General features: G+C 46.9%; 1 protein-coding gene across 2 annotated transcripts in view; it reads right to left on the bottom strand.

The window, feature by feature from the left end:
• The window catches only part of MED21 (mediator complex subunit 21), a 119,175-nt gene extending 105,715 nt beyond the window's left edge, over window positions 1-13,460 (bottom strand). Inside the window, exons 1-2 of one of the 2 annotated variants that reach the window (XM_029600174.1) lie at window positions 13,316-13,427; window positions 9,601-9,776 (exon numbers count right to left, since the gene is read on the bottom strand). In XM_029600174.1, coding sequence (XP_029456034.1) covers window positions 9,601-9,671 — 71 coding nt within the window. In that variant the 5' untranslated portion in view covers window positions 9,672-9,776; window positions 13,316-13,427. Of the gene's footprint in view, window positions 1-9,600; window positions 9,777-13,315 lie in introns of both variants that reach the window. The other variant, XM_029600173.1, reaches the window with a different exon arrangement.
• Between the last annotated feature and the right edge of the window lie 9,839 nt (window positions 13,461-23,299).

Genomic DNA, 23,299 nt, shown 5'->3' with positions numbered 1-23,299 from the left:
GAGAACCAGATAGAAACGTAAAGAAAAGCAAAAGAAAAATGAAACCTTGGTGATTGCTCCTTTTAGATTGGTCCACATCTCTCATTTTCCCATCCATTTAGTTCTTCCTCTAGGTACTTCCCCATTTCCTCAAAGTCCGTGTTTCTGAACTGTAAAACTCTGGTCTTTGTGCTTCTTTTCCACATTATTTTAGTGATATTAAGCCATACCGTTTGATGATCACTGGTGCTGAGGTGGGCGCCCACCTTGACAGAGACATTATCTCCATTAGTGAGCACTAAGTCGAGTATAGTTCCTTCTCTCGTGGGTTCCAATACCATTTGTTTGAACAAAGATACTTGCATGGCATCCACTATTGCTCTACTATTTTTAGATTCTGCAGATGGGATTTTCCAGTCTACATCTGGCATATTAAAGTCACCAATGATCACTTCCCCCTTCTTACCTATCTTATGGATGTCTTCAACCAGATCTCTGTCCAGCTCTTCCTTTTGGTTTGGAGGCCTGTAAACCACTCAAATATAAATGGACGCTCCGTCATTTTTTTTTAGGTCGACCCATAGTGCTTCTTCCTTGCCCCAACTTCCTTGCAGCTCAGATGCTTGGATATTGTTTCTGACATAAAGAGCCACACCTCCCCCTTTTCTATCCACTCTGTCCTTCCTTAACAAGTTATAGCCTGGTATTGCTGTATCCCAATCATGAGATTCTGTGAACCATGTCTCTGATAGCAATAATGTCCAGTTCTGCCTCTGTCATTAGGGCCTGCAGATCTGGGATTTTATTTCCCAAACTATGAGCATTTGTAGTCATAGCTTTCCAGGTACTCTCCTTAAGGTTATTGCTTTTCCTGTACTCCTTATGAGACTTTAGTTGAGATTTGTTATTCACTTCACTCTTTCCTTTTGCAGTTGTGCCAATGCTGCCAGAGTTATCCATCTCAATTAGCTTTTTCTTTTGGTTATGGATCTTGAAATTCTGCATGCATTGGTATTTTCTCTTTTCTGGTAACATGTCAATGTTTTTCTCTAGAACTTCAGTTATTAATATAGGGAGGGCTTTATGTTCTTGTTGCATTTGATACTGTGTGTCTTCTTGTTACAGGTCTAATTCTACCAGAGCCCACCGTAATCCTGGTTTTTAATGATTTACTTGATGACCTGATTGAGTGGGGGGGGTGTATACTTGTTGGCTTCCCATCTGTCAAGAATGGGTGACTGTGGGACACATGTGTTATCCTACCTGAGGATACTGTATTTCTTTTTCTTTACTCCTGGTTATTCTTTGGTGTTGGGGAATTATTTTCTGAGTAATGCAATGTGGGTGTAATTCTTGTAATTGAAGCTAATTGAGCTTTAACCTCAGTCAGCTCTGTTTTCAAAGAAGAGAGCTGTGCACAGATCGGGCAAGCTCCAAGTCTCCAGATGCTTTCCCCTCAGAATAAAGGCTCTACAACAGTTGCATTGGATAGCTCTCATATTGGCAAATTTTTGGATTGGTATTTCCTTGGCTGTTAACTTACTAATTTATCTTGTTGCTAATGCTAATTTAGGCAGTCTATATTAGAAAGCTAACCCCAGGGGTGGGTGGGAATCAAACAGTTTAACCTGGGACAAGCTGGGTAGAGCAGGACACTTTCTGGAACTTTAATAGTCCTTTAGCTATTAAATGATCCCTCAGCACTTCTGTGCCAATATTAACCAGATTATTAAAGAACAGCTATACAATATTAGAAATGCAGGTATACTGGATCTTAAAAAACAAACAGTTACTATATAACAGACCTAGAGAAAGGTATAAAAAACACAGCAGTTCTACTGCACAGAGAGCCCAGATATTAGTGGAGCACAGAGCAATGAATTAGAAGGAATAGTGAAAGAAAACCAGCAGGGTTTTTTTTTGGTTCTCTTTTTTTCCCCAGAAGAGCACCACAGAAATTAAGAGTCAGAGCGCTTGAAAGAAGGGAAATTGAGAGACTTTCCTATTACACACTTCACAATACTCTACCTAGAAGAGCAGGTAGACACAGATACATAGGTGAGTATTCATGGGTCACTGGGTCCAATTCATCTCAACCCTTGAGCCAAACTACCAGAAAACTGGTATTTCAAACCCCAGAGACCAATCTGGATCCTCAGGGGCGGGGCCTTTATCAAGCTAACAGTTCTTTTGGCCTGCCTCTGCTTAAGTACCAGCCTCTGACCAGGCAGACCCCAGTTTATTTTACAGCATGCCGATGTGAGCGGGAAGCGGGAAAAGGAGATTATCAGGTAAGTAATCTCAACATTTCCTGGCGTGTAGCCAGATGGACTCAGAACGAATGGGATGTACAAAAGCTTTACTCCCAGCCTGGGTGGGAGGCTGCCTGAGGACCATGTAGTACCGCCCTCGCAAATGCTGAGTCCTCCCTGGCCTGGACATCCAGACTGTAGAATATGGAGAAGGTATGGAGGGAGGACCACGTCGCCGCTTTACAGATTTCAGCAGGCAACAGCATCCTGGATTCAGCCCAGGACGTCGCTTGTGCTCTGGTAGAATGAGCCTTGACTTGTAGAGGCAGAGACTTCCCGGCCTCCACGTAAGCTGCTCTGATAACTTCTTTAATCCAGTGGGCGATGGTGGGCCGCGAGGCCGCTTCACATTGCTTCTTCCCACTGTGCAGGACGAACAGATGGTCTGTCTTTCGTAGTTGTGTCACTTCCAAATATCTGGGCAGCAGTCTGCCAATGTCAAGATGGTGTAATAAATGCCCTTCTTCAGATTTCTTCAAACCCGCCGTGGTAGGCAAGGATATGGCTTGGTTAAGATGAAACTGTGAAACCACTTTAGGTAGAAAGGAGGGGACCGTCCGAAGATGGATAGCCTCCGGAGTGATTCTGAGAAATGGATCACGGCAGGACAATGCTTGTAGCTCTGAGATGCAGCGGGCTGAACATACAGCCAGCAAGAACACCATCTTCAAGGTTAGAGAACGAAGAGACAGGCGCCGAAGGGGTCTGAAGGTGGATCCTGCGAGGAAATCCAAAACAAGGTTGAGGTTCCACAAAGGCACAGGCCACTTCAGTGGCGGACGAATATGCTTGACTCCTTGCAGGGAGCGAGAAACATCTGGGTGCTTGGCGATGGTCTTGCCATCCCTCCTGGGACCATAGCAATACAGCGCAGCTGAGGGACAGACCCTTCTGAAGTCCTTCCTGCAGGAAATCCAACACAATAGGGATTGTGGGTGCATGTGGATTGGTGCCGTGAGTGTCACACCATGCTTCAAATACTCTCCAGATCCGGATGTATGTGAGGGATGTGGAAAACTTGCGAGCTCGGAGGAGGGCATCAATCACGGGCTCCGAGTAACCCCTCTTCTTCAATCGAGCCCTCTCAAGGACCATACCGTAAGAGATAATTGAGCCGGATCCTCGTGAAGAATGGGACCTTGATGTAGAAGGTCCCGGAGAGGAGGCAGGGGAAGGGGCTCCCCTGCCAGCAGTCTTCTCATGTCTGCGTACCAGGGTCTTCTTGGCCAGTCTGGCACCACTAGAAGAACTAGGCCCCGGCGTCTCTGAATCCTGCGGATGACAGTGCCTAGCAGAGGCCACGGAGGAAAGGCATACAGTAGAGTCCCTGGAGGCCATGGCTGAACCAGGGCATCGATTCCGTGTGAGAACGGGTCGCGCTTGCGGCTGAAGTATCTGGGTACTTGAGCGTTGGACTTGTCCGCCAGTAAATCCATGTCCGGAATCCCCCAATGATCCACAATCATCTGGAAGGCCGTGGGTGAGAGCTGCCACTCTCCCGGATTTAGGCTCTCTCTGAGGAAGTCTGCTGTGGTATTGTCCTTCCCGGCAATGTGGACGGCGGTGATGTCCTGAAGATTCACCTCCGCCCAAGTCAGAGGGGCAATCTCCAGAGATACCTGTCTGCTTCTGGTTCCACCCTGACGGTTGACGTATGCCACCATGGTGGCGTTGTCAGACATCACTAACTGCTCTGTTCTTCAGTCTGTGAGCAAATCGAAGGCATGCCAATCGGACTGCCCGGGCCTCTAGACGGTTGATGTTCCACGCTGACTCTTCTCTGTTCCACCGCCCTTGTGCGGTGAGTTCTTCGCAGTGTGCTCCCCAGCCGCTCAGGCTGGCATCTGTGGTGAGCAAGATCCACGTGGGTGAGGACATCTTCGACCCCCGGCTCATGTGGTTGGACTGCAACCACCACCACCACAACTGGGTCCGCACTCTGGCTGGTAGAGGTAGGTGCGTGGAGTAGTTCCGTAGACGGGGGCTCCAGCGAGAGAGCAAGGCGGGTTGTAGAGGTCTCATAAGGGCCCTTGCCCAAGGTACCTCTTCCAGGGTGGATGCCATGAGACCAAGAACCTGCAGATAATCCCAGGCTGTGGGCCGACTGGCTCCCATCAAATACTGGATACGCTGAAGTTTCAACTTTCTCTTGGTTGTGAGACTGACTGTGTCTGCCCGGGTGTCAAACTGTACTCCCAGGTATTCCAGTGACTGGGAAGGCTGTAGGCAGCTCTTGCTGAGGTTGATTACCCAGCCCAAGCTTTCCAGAAGGGCGATCACCCTGTCTGTTGTCCGAAGGCTCTCCTCTCGTGATTTCGCCCTGATCAGCCAGTTGTCTAGGTAGGGATGGACCAGAATTCCTTCCCGCCTGAGTGCCGCCACTACCACTACCTTGGTAAATGTCCGTGGTGACGTTGCCAACCCGAAGGGCAGAGCCCGAAACTGGAAGTGGCGGCCTAGAACCATGAAGTGTAGGTAGCACTGATGATCCGGATGGATCGGGATATGCAGGTATGCCTCTGACAGGTCTAATGCCGTGAGGAATTCCCCTGGCTGTACTGCGGCCTCGACGGAGCGTAGAGTTTCCATGCGAAACCTCGGTACCCGTAAGTATTGACTGACTGACAGGCCGAAAAGTACCCCTTTTCTTGGGTACCATGAAAAATGGAATAATGTCCAGAATTCACTTCCCAGGCAGGTACTGGGATGATGGCTTTCAAGGACAGGAGCCTCTCCAGGGTAGCTTCCAATGCTGCCTTCTTGTGTATGGGACATGAAGATTCCACAAACTTGTCTGGAGGGAGATGATGAAAGTCCAGATAATATCCCTCCCGGATAACGGTGAGGACCCATTGGTCCGATGTAATCTCGACCCATCTGGGGTAGAAGAGGGTTAACCTGCCCCCTATGGCTCCGTCCCCCAGATGAATAGGGCGGATTCTCATTGGGAGGCGCGGCTGGGACCCGAGCCCCTCTTGCGCTGCTTGATCCGAAAGGACTGATTCCTGGCCGGAGGACATGGTGCCTGGTAGCGACCCCTGTAAGGAACGAAACGCTGGGAACTCCTGCCCCTGGAGGGCCTTGGAAAGGCGCGCTGGCCCCTTCTAAACCAATCTTCCGGCAATCTGGGCACTGGAGAGGCACCCCATGCACTGGCCAGTTTATCAAGGTCGCTGCCAAATAGGAAAGAGCCCTTGAAGGGCAATCTGGTGAGGCGTGTCTTAGAAGGTGCATCAGCTGACCATCTTCGGATCCAGAGCTGCCTCCTGGCAGCTACGGAGGATGAAATCCCTTTAGCTGTTGTCCGGACTAGGTCAGATGCCGCATCTGTAGAGAACGAAAGAGCGGATTCCGTGTCCGCCGCTGGAGCGTTGTTTCTAACCTGTGACAAACAGGCACGCGTCACCACCGTGCAGCAGGTGGCGATCCGCAAAGATAAAGCTGCCACCCTAAAGGCCTGTCTCAGGATGGCGTCCAGTCGCCGGTCATAAGGCTCCCCGAGGGCCGTCCCCCCTTCAACTGGAATGGTAGTGCGGTTGACCACAGCGCTAATCAAGGCATCCACCTGAGGGCACGCCAGCAGGTCCTGGATAGCCGGTGCCAATGGGTACATGCTCTTCAGAGCCCGACCCCCTTTGAAGGCAGCCACTGGTGCCGCCCATTCTAAATCGATCAGTTGTTGCGCCGCTTGTAAGAATGGAAAATGGCGGGCTGTAGGACGAAGACCTTCCAGCAGGGGGTTCCGAAGCGCTGGGACCTGTAATATCCAATTCTGCCAGACACTGAGACACCAGGTCGGAGAGATCCTCTTTAGGGAAGAACCGCCTCATGGTTCTATATGGCTCAGACCCTGGAGGAAGGTCCCCCTCGTCCGGGAGTTCGGACTTGTCCTGTGAGACCTCCTGGTCTGACTGATCCGGACTGTTCATCGGTGGGAAGTCCTGCTCGCGATAAGGTCATGAGGGTCCAGGAACCGGATCCGCAGGAGCCGCCACCGTAGCAGCAGGTGCAGCAGCCGCCGCAGGCGCAGCCACCGCAGAAACTACAGGAATCGCAGGGCCTGGACGGGAAGCCGTTTGCATCTGTACGAAGGCATGAATCCCCTTAAAAAGATCCACCCAGGAAATTGAAGCAGGCTCTAATCGCCAGCGTACAAGCTCCCCCGGGATTCCTGATTGGTCGAGACTGCCCCCTAACTCCAGGGTAGCCCCTGGGGAACTGTCCACAAATCGTGGTTGAGACCGGTCCTGGCCCGAGGGTCGCACAGCCCCCTCACATTGGGCACACAGAGAATCTGGCTCATCACTGCGCGTGGCCCTAAGTTGGCATGCAGAGCAGAGGCCAAGGGCTGCAATGCCTGAAGCAGGCGGCGCAGTCGCTGAAGACTCTGCAGTGTTCTGATCCATTGAACAATATGCGTGTAATACAACAGGCGCTCAATAATAATAAGCGGCAGCAAGAGGCGCTTAATACAACAGGTGCTCAGTAAGAATATGCGGCAGCAATAGGCGCTTAATACAGCAGGCGCACAGCAACAATAGGTGCTTAATACAACTGGCACTCAACGTGTGCACAGCAATAGGCGGCCAAGAAACCAGCTCAATGGTATGCAATAGGCACTCAGCAATATGCAGTTAGCAATATACACTCAATGGCCTTCAATAGGCTTTCAGCAATAAGCGGTCAGCAATATATGCACAATTGGCATTCAATAGGCATTCAACAATAAGCGGTTAGCCATATACGCTCAAATTGCATGCAATAGGCTCTCAGCAATATGCGGCTAGCGATATACGCTCAGTGGCATTCAATAGGCGCTCAGCAATTCACCGAAACAAAGCCATATACGCCTAAGGAGGAAGAAAGCCGCGCCTATTACGGGCGCGGAGTACCTGAGCAAGGCCCCACAATGGCGTCCTCCACGGCGTGCCACGCCACCGATCCTCTGCGCTTCGGAGACCCGTAGGAAGAGATGTACTCCTTACCAGCTTCGGCACTTCCCGGCTGGAACACAGGCGGTCTCCGGCTGTGGGGGAAGGGACCACCTCACCGCCACAATTGAGGATATGCACCCGCTACCTCGTCCACGCCGGGACCGAGGGCCTTGTATGCTTCACCCGAACTTCGCCCGGGGGCTGTGTCACTGCCGCGCTTCGGCAGGACAGAGGACTTCCACCACCAGGGGAGCACGGCAATCACCCCGGGAGCTCAACTGGGGGAGGAACCCTTGGGTATCTACCTCAGGAGCGCGGGGCTCTAAGTCGAATAGACAGGAAAAACAAAGTAGAATCTAGAATGATAAGAAAAGAGAAAAATTAAAGTAGTCTTGGAAAGCACGCTCAACTAGCGTGCAGGCACTCCAAACTGCTTTGGAGACGGAAATTACTAAGTTGCTACGCTTCCTGTGGGGATATATATACCCCCGTGCTGACGTCAGATCCGTCTCCAACTGCTAGCACGCGGATACTATCCCATTCGTTCTCAGTCCATCTGGCTACACGCCAGGAAATAGGGTCTTTCTTTGGCTCAGACATGGATTCAGTCCCAGGTACTCCCAGTATCTTCAATGTCTGGGAAATCAGAGTTGGTAACATCTCCATGAAAGAGCTGAAACAGTTCTATACAGCTCCAATCCCAGATGAATTTCCCCATCCTCCAAGGAGTAAGTATTGGCTTCATCATTTTTGCCATCTGGGTCTCTACCAGAAGACGGCAGATCTAGGCATACTATGACATTTACCTGCAGCACCAAGTGTGTGGGATTTTGCTGCCTGCAACCCTGACCCACTAACATTGGCTGGGGCAGAGGACTGCACCTGAAGAAAAACCTATAGTCCCTGAAAAAAATTCTACCCAAGAAAAGGCAAAGGGATCCATGCTAAAACCAGGGTGCATCTGTCCTGTGCCCACTGAATTCCCCCCCCCCCCCCCCCCGTGATGAATCAGGTAGGGGAGCTCCAAAATCAGGCAACCCTTTCTCCAGACTGGGAAGAACCAAGCTTAGTAAAATCAGTTGGAGGGAATGCCAGGCTGAGATGCCCGAATATTACAAGCAGCAGAGATTTGCTTTAGGCATCAGTCTGTCAGCATGCTCTAACAGGCGTCTTAGAAGTATGTGTCCAGCTGTATTCACACTGCAAAAAAAAAAAAAACAAACCACACACACACACCACACAGCAGTGAAGGTGTATGCTCTTGCCTCTGTACTTGGCTGAGACGGGCTGAGCTCAGATAAGGGAAAAAGTAGTTGGGGAGTGTGGTGTGGGGTTTTTTTTGTTAGCTGTGTTTAAAAAAAAAAACAAAAACCAAACACAAAGTCCATGTTGGATGAAAACCAGCTACTGGACCACTCATCTGAGGGAGGGATCCAAAGATATCACCTCAGGAATTAGACTAAAGGAGGGACCATAAACTATCTCAGTAGGGTAGTTCAGTAGGGTGAATAAGTTGCCTTTTGTCCTTTTAAAAAACTTTAAGCAATCCCCAGTAGGGAAATGCACATTTACCATCTGCTGGAGACTGAGAAAGCTAGCAGACTGATGTCACTGCAGGAGTATATATATACTGTGATGTCAGCCTTACTCAGTCTCCATCTGCTAGTAGAGGTGCATTACCTGTGGTTATGAATTATTCTGTCTGGACGCTAAGAAAGTTAGTAATTTGAATCACTACTGATTCCAGCTTGTCATCAAGGATGGCTGATCTGGGTACCAATTTTGCTCCCTTATTGTTTCCAAAATATCTTCCGGGAGGCCAGTTCCCCCCAGGGATTCCATATCCTCTGCAGCCACCATCTTTTCTTGGTCTTTTTTTTATTGCTCTTTTGGGGCAGACACTTTGGTCTCCCCACATCAGTGTGTGGGGGAGGGGGGCCCTAACCATTTTCTAGCCACAGGTTGCAGGCTAAAAGCTTGGTAAAATCAGGGATAATGTGATCACACCAGACACTTGCTAAGCAGCCATTTTGGCACTCCCATCCACAGTTTCTTCCTCCCTCTTGGGTAGATGAGCCTGCAAGATCCCCCACTTAGTGCACCCCTCTTCCCATGTCTAGCCACAAAGCTTTATAGTAATCTAAATAGCCAACAGTACTTTTATGGCTGTAGTCCCAACATCTAACCTCCTCAGTCTCTAATCTTTCGGAATAGCACACTGCCAACACCAACCTGCTGCACCAATCCAGTTAATTGGAGTTATTACTGTACATGCAAGGCTGCAGCCTGCTAGATAACTATCAAACCTGACAGATAAGATGTGGTTGTACATGGTTGCCTATGTTTCCTGTATATTACAGTTTCCTTGCACTTACTTTTCCTTTGTTCTATTAAGAAAATACCAGAGGGGCACAGAGACCAGAGCAGGGATTCTCTGCTGAATCATTTAACTCAGGTGTTTTCCGATCCTCCCAACGCAGCCTTCGGGTAAAAGCGGAACCATGTCAAGGAATGCACTACTTGATTATGTAAGACTTGACAAATGGAGCTGCTGTAATAAAATTTGATTTACATCAATAAGATTCAGTAGGCATAACATTGCACCACACTTCTGTACTATGAACTGCACTGAAGTTTTATGTTATGGTCCAACCTGGTAATTAAATATGGGCTAAGTTATCCTCAAATGGTTATGATTTTTTTTCCTCCACTGAACGCACATCTATCAAACACTTTGTAGTTATTTTAAGTATCAACTCAATTTTGTTATACTTAATTTAAAAAGTTGTTTATAACAGGAGACCCTTCCTTCTATTGGCTAAAAAAATGTAAATGGAATATGAATATTCTCCTCCTTCCTACTCTGATCTTAAAATATAGCAAGACAAGTTAACAGCCAACTTTCAAGGCTCCCAACTCTAAAATCATTCACCACCAGGCTGAAGTGGGGTAGGAGTACCAGACTTAGATGTTATAGGATTTCCATTTAACCAATAATGATTTTTACTAAATATTTCAAGTGACAAAGTCAAACAGTTACATCTGTAAGAAAAATAAGCAGTCATTTGAAATAAAAACATGTTTATAACATCAAGACAAATCAAATAAAACTGCCTCAGCTACAAGAAACTGGAGATGAAAATAAAGAGCCATCTTGTACTCTTCCTCACCATATCAGCAACTTGGGAACGCATACAAACAAGAAGAAATCAGTAGTACAAAGTACAAATAAAGTGCAATAAAATCAAATAAAATATATAGTTATTCCTTTAAGGATTTTGTTTGATGGTTTGATTTATTGTATTTTATTTCATTTGTTATATTTCATATTCTTGTTTGCTTGGCTATAAGTTTGCAGTGAGCTTGACTCAGTTTAGCTTCAGAACTCAATCCATTGGCAACTAGCAAGATACAGAATGGCAAGTTAGCTAGTACCAGTGTCAATAGATGTCTGCTTCTCTCATTCCTTACCCAGCAGTAGCATGGACTTGCCTGAGAAGGGATCAAGTATGTAAATAAAATTTGTCTTCAACAGAACCAGCAATAATGAGCCCAATATTAAACACACTCAGCTGGTTAAGTGGCACCACTGAATATCCTGCTACCATTAGCAGGACCTGCCTAGCCAGCTAACAGGCCTATACAGTAAGGAGCGGTAGGAAGAGCTGCCTTTGTGCCGGGCGCACCCGCAGTTGCCGCACGCACAGTCCGGCTCACCTACCGCTCAATACTGTATTTAAATAGCTTGCAAATGCAAGCCACGTCCAAGAAGCATCAGTGAAGCGTTAGGCCCGCACAACCCATTTTACTGTATAGAGCGCTATACAGTATCCTGGGTGCGCTAGCCTAATGCTTCACGGACACACTGGTATCTGTCATTTCAAATGACATTTGAAATGACAGGTACCAGGAAGTGGACGGTTCTCCTACGCTCAGGATTGCCAGTCCTCTCTCCCCTCCTCCCAAAGCAAGGCACAGGGAGGGGGGGGGGGGGGGGGGGGGGAGAGAGGACTGGTGAAACAACATGTAACGTGTAAAGCAACAAAGCAACTTACTTTTCTTGCAGCCCTCCTCCGGAGATGGGACATCGGAGACAGACCGCGGCTCCCCTGCCTCCTGGGGGGCAGCCAGCAGCAAAAGCGGCCCTGCCGGCGAAGATGGATGCCTGCACAGGCGAAAGCGGCCCCTGTGCGTGCAATTGGGCCACTAAAGACGCGACATCACATGCCGTGACACCAAACGTTGTGACGTCACGCCTTGAGCGGCCCAATTGCACACACAGGGGCTGCTTTCGCCTGTGCAGGCATCCATCTTCGCCGGCAGCTGCAGTCCATCTCCGCTGATGTCCATCTCCGGAGGAGGGCTGCAAGAAAAGTAAGTCGCTTCGTTGCTACTTTTTTTTTTTTTGCTTTTTTCCGCTTTCATTGCTTCGGGAGGAGGGGAGAGAGGACTGGGGCTGCCACGGAGACCAGAACCCATGGACGTGGCCAGGGCAGGTGAGCAGGGGCTGGGGGAAAGTTTGCCGCCTACCCTTACCCCTGCCTCTAACGCAGGGGTGTAAGGGTAGGCGGTAAGTTAGCAAGTTAAATGCACAGCAAAACTGCAGGTTAAAAAAGCGATAGTCAGGGCACACGTTACTGTATGGGAGGAAATAGCTAATTCGATCGTTTACATCTAATATACATGCTGGAGCCGGAAGGGGTTACCCGGTGATTTAAAGAGGCGGTAAGAATGGGTTAAAGGGGACAGTGTATCGCGGGTTGGACTAACGCAGCCGAAAAGTGAGTAGAAAGTGGGTTAGAAGCAGGGTAAGCACAGCCACACTTTACTGTATTGACCTGTAAGTTTTTAGCTGGCCAAGTGGGTGGGGGGGGGGGGGGGGGGGAAGAGTCAGTTAGGATAAATTAACGAACTCAATATTTGAGTTAGCTGGCTGATTTATCAGGCCAATGAGCTGTCCTAAAGTTAACCGGTTATACATAACCGGCTAGCTTTAAGATAGCCAGTTATACATAACAGCTAGCAGAGCTGCACAGTGACTCAATATGGATCTCATTACTACTACTACTATTTAGGATTTTTATAGTGCTACTCGACAAGCAATGTTGTGCACACTCACGTAAGAAGCAGTTGCTAATTCATGGAGCTTATTCAAACTATCAAATTGCTAAACCCACATTTTGTAGGTGGGTTTCCTCCCGATTCTTTGGGCTTCTAGCTCAAGTGGAACCAAAACTACGATTAGACTCCATGAATTTTTATTCGGAATTAGCTAGGTAGTTTCCCCCTAATCTATTTATTTGTTTGTTTTCCTCCCATCTCATCTAGCACTCAGGAAACCACCACACTGCAGAAGTCCTGCCAAGCCCTGCCAACATGCGCCGTTAATAGAGCCATTCAGTGCTACTTCTACAGGAAAACGCCTTTCCTAAGGGGCAGCGAGCCATGCCACTGCAGCATCCCCAACCTCTGCGTAGCTCACAAGTGAAGACCTGCCACAGGAATCTACTCAGGTCCTCCGCATAGTACTATCACTGAGCGGACCTTAGACTACAAGTTTTAAACAAAACCGGGACTCGATCATTTCTAAGCTTAAATTTTTGAAAACTTATATAAATAAACCTAAGTCTACAAGTAATTAAAGCAACAGTGGAACTAAGACTTATAGAAACTGAAATGGCAATTAAAAGGCATTCCAGTTGGTCTTTTAAGTTTTTAGGAATCAACCTTATTAGGAACAGTTGGATCTCAAATACTCAATCTAATCGGAAGCCCATATAGACATCACACAGACACCAATACAGTAAGAACGCACCAAAAAGAGCTGGAAGGAGCGGGGAAAAGTCCAGACAATGAAGCATTTTGAAGAGCCCGAACATACGAGAACTAGGAAGTAGCTGAAAGTGAAGCCCTAGCACTGATACGTAATGCTCCTACCAGCTATTTAAACACCCCCCAAAGTAAAAAAAAAAAAACCAAAAAAAAACCTCACACAAAGAAAACCCCGGCCCCATTCCGGAGCCCGCCCGCCCGCTACACCAGCCTCAAAACAGAGACAAAGGATCCAGAAGAAAAAAAAGCGCAGCTTACTGAATTCACAGCATCCTGTAACTGCGTTAATCTATCCGCCATGACACTTCCTCCTGCTCACTATTAGCCGCGCTCCTTTATTCACCAGGAAAAGGACAGCCCCAGCCAATCGGCGAGGGAAGGGAGGAAAAAGGAAACATCCCTGACCAATCAGATAATAAGAAGAGCTTGCTTCTACCAATCCAAGCGCGAGAGATCAGAGAACTGGGTTGACAGAACCCCATCAAGAGTCACTTGAAGGCCTAAAGTAGAGCGCTGAGCTGCTCCGTGTGGTCATAGTGCCTCCCGTTTCTTAAAGCTATTTCGCTCACGTCTTGTAATCAACAGAAAACTGTAGAACCTCCCCTGATGCAATTAGCGCATATTAAAAGATCGCAGATGTAGCTTTAATTATGGATGAGGGGATCTAGGTTCGATTAGATTTAAACCCAGAGGGGCTGCGCCTGAGAGTTTTCTGTTGTATGAAAACTACGGCTATGACAGTGCTCAAACCGGATCGAAATCTGCGTGTATCACTGTCTTGTCGAATGTAGCAACTTTTCCATAGCTGAAGTGGCTCTGATTTAAATACTCAAATGATTATTAAAGATAAATGGTGCAATTTAATCAAATTGATCTAATTAAGGTCTTATGTATTTAATTATTTTTTATTTAATGAGAGGATTATTCTGACAGTTTTTACTTTATGCTTTGTCTTTTGGATCTGTTTTAATGAATGGATTATTTCTAATAGTTTTACTTTGTTTTATCTTATGTACCTGGTTATGATGATTTGATGTGTTGATGTGTTGTTAGCCGCATAGGGCTTCCCGTAGGCGGATTATAAATAAATTTAACCATAACCACAATCCATATTGCTATAACATTTAGGACTTTAGTTTAACAAAAATGGGAAAGAATGTGGAAAGAACAGAAGATTCCCCAGTTTATCTCTTGGCAATACTTGTCCCCTTTCTCTATCATCTACAAACAGAAATTATGGAGAATATTTATTTACTTACTTACTTACTTACTTACTTACTTACAGGATTTAGTTATCTTTCCAGCTTTTTCATCCCTAGGTCTGGAAAAATATTAGGAATTATTTGGCATCAGGAGTTTATAGAAAACAGGGCACAAACTGAGAACAATCCCTTTATTTTAGCAGGGTGTTGCGTCCATCGCTGCTTGACACCCTCACTCCGCCCTCTCTACCTCTGTGACGACTCCCTCTGGGTCTGATGGACGGCTGCAGCTGCGGCATCTCCATGCCATCTCCCTCCGGCGTCCCCGGACCCGCTCGACGCTGCGGATCCACCATCTTCTGACTAACACCAACCGTGGAGATCACATATCACCTATCCTCCATAATTTACACTGGCTCCCGGTGAAATACAGAATCCTTCACAAATCACTCACTCTTATTCACAAAGCCATCTACAATCATCTGCATCTGGACCTCAAATTCCCTCTCAATCTCCATAGCACCAACAGACCGACCAGAGAAGTTTATAAAGGAAACCTACAGGCCCCACCTACAAAAGCTACACGCCTCACTTCGACCAAAGACCGAGCCTTTTCTACAGCAGGCCCAGCTATCTGGAACAACATCCCATCCGACCTCAGACTGGAACCCTGCCTCTTAACATTTAGAAAAAAACTCAAGACCTGGCTTTTCCGCCAGGCCTTCTCAGATCCTCCAGACACTCATTAGACGACCGAAAAGCCATCATGAACAATGGATCCCCTTACTATCTCCAAGCTCGGAATAAGAGCCTACCCTGACTCTCTAACAGCTGTTATTATTATCCTAAGCACTACGTTCCTTAGTCTTTTCTTTCCAGCAGTCTTTGCTTCCAAGTTTTACCTCCCTTGTTGAATGTAACTTTGTTCTTCCTGTTACCTACGGTTTTTGTTACAGTTCCCCCTTTCGATGTAAACGCGACCTGATATGGTCCCTAACCATGAAGGTCGTATAGAAAAGTGTTAAATAATAAATAAAATGTTGCCTGATGACGTAGGGTACACGCGCATTACGACTAATATACCAGCAAGGCACGAACCTCAGGGCCGTCCCCCTGAGCTGACGTCATCTGCTTCCATATATAAAAGTTCTCAGTATTCGCTAACTAATCGAGTTAGCAAGGACAAGGACATTGCATAGGATTCAGACGTCGCTACAAATTCATCCAAGATACTCTGCCTCCTCGGACTTACCAGGGTACCTGCTCCTCGGGGCCTCGCTCTCTTTTCTTTATTTCAGATTGCAGATAGGACCGGTACTCGCTCATCGAGGCCCATGTTCCTGAATACTCTGAAGATTCTCTACTGCTGGAAGCTATCGCAGATACAGACATTTGTGAGTTACCATCGCTCTCTCAGAGCTTTCCCCTGGAACCAGGTACTCGCTCCTCGAGGGCCAACCCTTTCCAGCTACTGAGCCTCTTTAAGACCTTATGTGAGATTGGTTATCTAGTTCTGGCTATGAACATACCCTGTCTACTCACTATCTATAGTCTTTCTACAGCTCAGCCACCCTGGGATCGCTGTTCCAGTACCTGAGAGACTTCAGCCCTGCCGGGCATATCAGCTCACTACTGCCACCTCTGTTGGTTCTACTAACCTGTCTAATAAAACAACTATCTGTGTCTGTCTCCATAACCCAGCCTAGCCGGTGGTCCCTCTCAGGATATCCTCCTGGGGGCGTTGTCATCTGCCATCGGCCCAAGGATTCACCTATCTACCTTCCTCTACAGCTGAGTGCCCTCTCCAAGCACTCCACTGGTACAGATTGCTACTCCTTCCATCAGGGGTCTTCAGCAACAGTTCATAACAGATTGTTATCTACTCCCTTTACAAGAACTGAGCATATCGGATTGCTAACTCCTCCTTCCACAGGAGTAGATTCACAACAAGATTGCTAACTCCGCAGTCTATACCTACAGATTCGTATCAGATTGCTAACTCCTCCCCTCTGGAGGAGCGATTCATAACAGATTGCTAACTCCTCCCACCAAGGGAGCTGATTCATAACTCCCATCTGCTTGCTCCTCCCATCAGCATAGCAGATTCATAATAGATTGCTAACTCCAGTGGATCCGGCTAAATTTGGAGAAGCAGTACTCCTGGGAATCCAGCTTAAGGTATGGGATGTCAGTAATCCATGGACCCACAACACCACCTCTCTGCTTTGCAGGCTATACTGGGCCTGGCTCAACGCATCTCAGAACAGCAAGAAACCTTGGAGAACTTACTGCAGCATTCCATCAGCTTCACACACAGAAAATACAAGGCACAGCTTTCTACCCAAGAAGGTCAGTTACAGGAGGTAACTTTAAAACTGCTGTTCCACTGGCGGCTCCTATTCGCTTCTCCAGAGAACTCCAGAAGACACGGGGCTTTTTGAACCAGTGCAGCTTGCATTTCACCTTACAACCTTCATTGTTTCCCACGGGCCTCTCTAAGACCAGCTACATCCTGTCATACTTGGATGGGAGAGCCTTGTTGTGGGCAGCTACCTTGTGGGAATGCAAGGACCCTATTTTGCAGGACATAGAAGGATTTATGGACTTGTTTAAATCCGTTTTGATGACCACTGCTCGTATACTGTTGCCGGATTTGCTTTGGTGGACTTGAAGCAAGGCAAACAGATCGCTGGCTGAATTTGCCATAGAATTCAAGACTCTTGCAGCGGACTTCGCTGGGACCCCCAGATGTCTCAAGACTAGAGATGTGAATCGTGTCCTCGATCGTCTTAACGATCGATTTTCGGCGGGAGGGGGAGGGAATCGTATTGTTGCCGTTTGGGTGTGTAAACTATCGTGAAAATCGTTTAAAATCGTGAGCCGGCACACTAAAACCCCCTAAAACCCACCCCGACCCTTTAAATTAAATCCCCCACCCATCCCGAACCCCCACCCAAATGCTTTAAAATTACTGGGGATCCAGCTGTGGTCCGGACCGGCGGCGGTCCGGAACGGCCCCCTCAATTGAATCGTGTTATCTTCAGCCGGCGCCATTTTGCAAAATGGCCGCCGCAAAATGGCAGCGGCCATAGACCAAAACGATTCAACTGCAGGAGGTCCTTCCGGACCCCCGCTGGACTTTTGGCAAGTCTTGTGGGGGTCAGGAGGCCCCCCCAAGCTGGCCAAAAGTTCCTGGGGTTCCAGCGGGGTTCTGGGAGCGATTTCCTGCCGCGAATCGTTTTCCGTACGGAAAATGGCGCCGGCAGGAGATCGACTGCAGGAGGTCGTTCAGCGGTTGTTCAGTGGCGGTCCGGAACCCCAGCTGAACAACCTCCTGCAGTCGATCTCCTGCCGGCGCCATTTTCCGTACGGAAAACGATTCGCGGCAGGAAATCGCTCCCGGAACCCGCCTGGAAACCCCCAGGAACTTTTGGCCAGCTTGGGGGGGCCTCCTGACCCCCCACAAGACTTGCCAAAAGTCCAGCGGGGGTCCGGAAGGACCTCCTGCAGTTGGAATCATTTTGGTCTATGGCCGCCGCCATTTTGTGGCGGCCATTTTGCAAAATGGTGCTGGCTGAAGACAACACGATTCAATTGAGGGGGCCGTTCCGGACCGCCGCCGTTCCGGACCACAGCTGGATCCCCAGGTAATTTAAAGCATTTGGGGGGGGTTCGGGAGGGTGGGGGATTTAATTTAAAGGGTCGGGGGTGGGTTTTAGGGGGTTTTAGTGTGCCGGTTTTCCTGCCCTCCCCCTTCCCCCGATTTACGATTTTTTGACGATAAATCAGGGGAATTGGTATTGTATCGTGGCCCTAACGATTTTTGACGATTTAAAATATATCGGACGATATTTTAAATCGTCAAAAAACGATTCACATCCCCTACTCAAGACTCTCTTCTGCAGAGGCCTGGATACCCACTTGAAAGACGAGCTGGCCGCTCGCCAGACACCTGACTCGCTGGAAGAATTGATAGCCTTAGCTACTCGGATTGATTGTCGGCTCCAAGACAAGGTGAAGGAACTCTGGCCTAAGGTGTTAACTGGGTTGAAACAGGCCAGTACCCCTGCACCTCGGAGGGGCCCAGCAAGTCCTTCTGTTGATAAAGAGGAACTGACACAAATTAGTCGTGGTCACTTGACCTCAAAAGAGAGAAGATTCCGGAAGAAATGCGGCCTGTGCATGTACTGTGGTCAGCCCGGCCATGATGTTTCTACATACTCCATACATCCGGGAAACGGACGGGCCTAAGTCCCCCGGGAGGAACTGTTCTTTGGGCCATACGGCGTGATCTCCCTCACTCTCTCGTTCATCTCTGTGACCTCTGAACCAGTTATGGTTCAGCACCCCTGCCCTGTTGGACTCAGGGGCAGAGGCAACCTTATTCTCAGGACATCTTATGGAAGACCTGAAAGAGTCCCTGTCAAATTAGAAGATCCATTATTGTATCACAATCTGAATGGGCTTTGGACGTTCCTTAAATCGTCTCTTCTCTTGAAGATCTTATTGACGTCCTCAGCAGTTCCACTCTGGCTGCTGATATTCATAGCGGTGGCTATGTTCGCCATAGCTAGATGATCCAATGACAACGACAAACCTTTTCCATAGGAAAAAAATCAGCAGAACCAGGGGTCACGATTTGAAGCTCCAGGGAGGAAAGATTCAGAACCAATGTCAGGAAGTATTTCTTCACGGAGAGGGTGGTGGATGCCTGGAATGCCCTTCCGAAGGAAGTGGTGAAGACCAGAACTGTGAAGGACTTCAAAGGGGCGTGGGATAACACTGTGGATCCATAAAATCAAGAGGCCGTCAATAAAGAGTGGGTTGGCTCGCCAGAATGACGGCTACTGCCTGGAGATAATACCCTTATTCAATAAACATACACATGGTTACTGTGACTCCAACATCACTCTAAGCTACAACAGCAAGAGGAAATGTGGAAAAAAAGGATTCGCACTCACAAAGTGGGGAGTAGCTGGCTTGTTTACGGCGGTTACTACCCCAAACCACATAAGCCTGATACTTCACTTTCAATGCATATCCAGCATAGCTCTCTGCTTCAACGGCAGGGGAGAAGAAAAACTGATACTTATCACGCATATCCAGCATAGCTCTCCTGCTTCAACGGCAGGGGAGAAGAAAAACTGATACTTCATTCACGCATATCCAGCAGTAGCTCTCTGCTTCAACGGCAGGGAGAAGAAAAAAGGATTTGCACTCACAAAGCGGGGAGTAGCTGGCTTGTTACGGCGGTTCTACTACCCCAAAACCAAATAAGCCTGATACTTCACTTTCAATGCATATCCTGCTTCAACCGCAGGGGAGAAGAAAAACTGATACTTCACGCATATCCCATAGCTCTCTGCTCAACAGCAGGGGAGAAGAAAACTGATACTACAACGCTATCCCGCATAGCTCCCTGCTTCAACGGCAGGGGAGAAGAAAAACAACCCATAAGGGCTGAATAACACAGTCTGGGTAAAACAATAAACATGGGTGTAGCTTGCTTATTGCGGCGGTTACTACCCCTACTACCCCTAACTAATCAAGCTTGATATTTCACTTGGTTGCAGCTCCATCACTGCTCTCTACATTAATGGTGGGGGTGGAAGAGAAATAGAACCAAAGAGCTAAGAGAAACAGATAAGTATGAGAAAAAAATGTGAAGCTTGCTGGGCAGACTGGATGGGCCGTTTGGTCTTCTTCTGCCGTCATTTCTATGTTTCTATGTTTCTATGGCGCTCTATATCTTTACGTCTTCACGGATTATTTCTCAGAGATATCTGCTATGATTGGTTCACTCGGAAGTCGTGCCTGAAGGACTATAGCACTGTTGATTCCAAAGAAGATATCTCTAGCTACCATAGGGGATTCATAGGTGCTCTACATCTAAGTATGAAGTTCCCTCCGGCACTAATGTTTGAAATTCAAGGGTGTCCGAGATAATAGAGACTGCAAGGGTTAATGGAGGAGTAGGAAGTTAGACCTAGGAAGAGTCCTCCGGTGAATCCTAGGTCTGCAAGTTTCCCGGACAGATGGGACAGGAGTAAACAGCGTGGCCAGGTTGTCCGCAGTACATACAGAGACCTAATCTCTTTCGGTATCATCTCTCCTTGGCTGATAGGTGACTGCGGCCTAGTTGCATAGGTTCCTCCTCCTCCATACTGGGTACAGGCGAGGTCTGAGTAACGGGAGCTGGACGAGAGCGTGGAACCCCAGATGGAGGGTGTAACTCCGAAGAAGGATACTGGAGCAGTAGTGACTCCATCCAAAGGCACTGAGGAACTAATGCAGTGCCTTTTATAGGGCAGGAGCAGGAAGAGCCCTGAAGATGTAATCGGAGAGCTGAAGAGGAACTTCCTGTAGTTGGCCCATTAAATGAAGAATGAAGCCGCGCAGCCAGCCCCTAGAGGGAGCCCTGGAGGCTAAAGGTAAGGCCCCTTTTAAGCTATGCCAAAAATGCCCTAAGCAAATGAGTGCTTTAGACTTGCATAAAGTCTGTATAAGATGTCTAGGAGCAGAGCATGACCTTACTAATTGCGGGCCTTGTGGCAGAATGTCACCCAGGACTTTGAAACATAGATTTTATAAACTTCAAATGGAGCTAGGAGAAAACAAGTATCTCCCACTTAAAAGGAAAGACAGGAACGCCTCTCAGGACTCTAAGGGTCCCAAAGGAAAAAAGAAGAAGGTTAAAGAGTCTTCTAAACCTTCCAAATTAACAATTAGGGGAAAAAAATTGTCATCCTCATCATTGGAGGAGGGGGAATGCAGGACGAAGATGTAGGCACATCTAAGGTATGGGACTGGAGGATAGCACATCTGCCAATAAGGCTGAAACATCCGTACATTCCACAACACTGCATACAAGTGTTGTGACGTCCAAGAAATTGAAAGCACCTTCAAAAGATAGAGAGTCAGAACACTCGCAGACGTCCCATAGGGACTACAGGGTGGGAAATGGCCATTTAGTTCAGAAAGAGAATTAGCACCGTCCTACATCTTAGGAGCTCAGCGCCTCACTACTACACCAAGACAAAGAAAAGAGGACATTGCGATCATTGTGACATGAGGACCGTAGGTCTACATCGTCCCATAGTTATGGAGTGCAGTCACCATGCTATACATATCCATCGCCGACACAGTACCGTAAACATAAGGTGCCATTATTGCACCATGAATGCTAGTCGTCATCACCATCACCGCGCCATGAATACATAGTGCCATCACCATGTCATAAAAACACAACGGAAGAGACAGAGAAGTTACGCCATGGGAAAGAGAGAGTCAGACCACCATAAAAGAGGTCATGATCACCACATCATAACATAAAAGAAGACCATCACATAAGCCTAATAGGAAGGACATGAGCACAGAGGCCAAACCAAATCTCTATAACAGAAGACAGGAAGTCTTTAAAAGATTCAGATAAGCTGGGGTGTACATCAATTAGGAGCAGACAGGTCGCTCCATTGAAGAATTTATTCTACACTCAGTGGAATCCCAATCAGAAAACCCCCATGAACATAAGAACATAAGAAATTGCCATGCTGGGTCAGACCAAGGATCCATCAAGCCCAGCATCCTGTTTCCAACAGTGGCCAATCCAGGCTACAAGTACCTGGCAAGTACCCAAAAACTAAGTCTATCCCATGCTACTGATGCTAGTAATAGCAGTGGCTACTCCCTAAGTCAACTTGATTAATAGCACAAATCCAAAGCTCTCTGTAAGTCTTGGGACCTCTCGCCATGAGGTTATTTATTTATTTATTTATTTATTTATTTATTTAAAAATATTCTATATACCGTCTTTACAAACAGTGTTTAATCCAAAACGGTTTACAAATATCAAATAAAAGGGATTAAAAAACTAATAAAAAACTAAAGTAAAGGTTACTTAAAGATAACTTAGTTATAGAAGATATAAAAATTACAAAAATTATTCATTAACATAAAATAAAATTAAAATAAAATAGGTAATTTAAACAAATCAGAAAGCAAGTGAAAAGAATCGGGATCAGGTGCCAAAACTGGGAATATGATGCATTATTTGGTGGTGTGGTATATGAAATGCAATTTGAAATAAATGTGTTTTTAAAGATTTTTGAATTGTTTGGAGTTGGGTATGGATCTGATGGAATCTGGTAATGAATTCCATAAAATGGGACCTATGACTGAAAAAGCTCTTTTCTAGTAATATCTAAGCGGGCTTGTCGAGGGTGATGGGATATCAAGAAGATTTTTGTCCATTGACCTTAGGTGTCTGGTAGGTTTATAAATGCGGAGGATAGTGCATAAAGTAACTGAGTTAGGGGTATGAATGAGAGAGTGTATAATGGATAGAATTTTAAACTGTATTCTATATTTGACTGGTAACCAATGTAAAGATTGAAGTATTGGGGTGATATGATTTTTTTTTGAAGAATTTCTTAGGATACGTGCTGCTGCATTTTGGATTAATTGAAGTGAATGAAGTGTGTTTTCTGGGAGACCTATGTATAGAGAATTACAGTAATCCAGTCCGGAGAAGATGAGTGATTGAAGAATGGTCCGAAAGTCATGAAAGAAAAGTAGAGGACGTAGACATTTTAAGAGTTGAAGTTTGTAGAAAGAATTCCTAGTTAATACAGATATATGCTGTTTTAAAGAAAGGTCTGTATTGATGGTTATGCCTAAGTTTTTTGCGGATTTTGATATGGGGATAGTTGTTCCATTGAATATAAGTTGAGAAGGGGGACCTATAGATGAATCAGTTATTGATGAGAGGTGAACTATTTCTGTTTTATTTGGATTTAATTTCAAACGGTTGTGGGAAAGCCAGGTATCGATGGTTGTGAGATATAATGATACTAAAGATAATGTATGGGACCAGGAGATGTTATATGGCACCATGAATTGTATATCGTCAGCGTAGATTTTGAATTTTATGTTAACTGAGGCTAATATGTGACAGAGAGGTAACAGATAGATATTGAAAAGAATAGGAGATAAAGAGGAACCCTGTGGAACACCTGATGCAATGGAGTATGTATCGGAGGAA

This window comes from Rhinatrema bivittatum, chromosome 4, assembly GCF_901001135.1.
Source record: "Rhinatrema bivittatum chromosome 4, aRhiBiv1.1, whole genome shotgun sequence".
Classification (NCBI taxonomy): Eukaryota; Metazoa; Chordata; class Amphibia; order Gymnophiona; family Rhinatrematidae; genus Rhinatrema; species Rhinatrema bivittatum.
The sequence above is the reverse complement of the archived record's forward strand: the minus strand, read 5'-3'. Positions and strand labels throughout refer to the sequence as shown.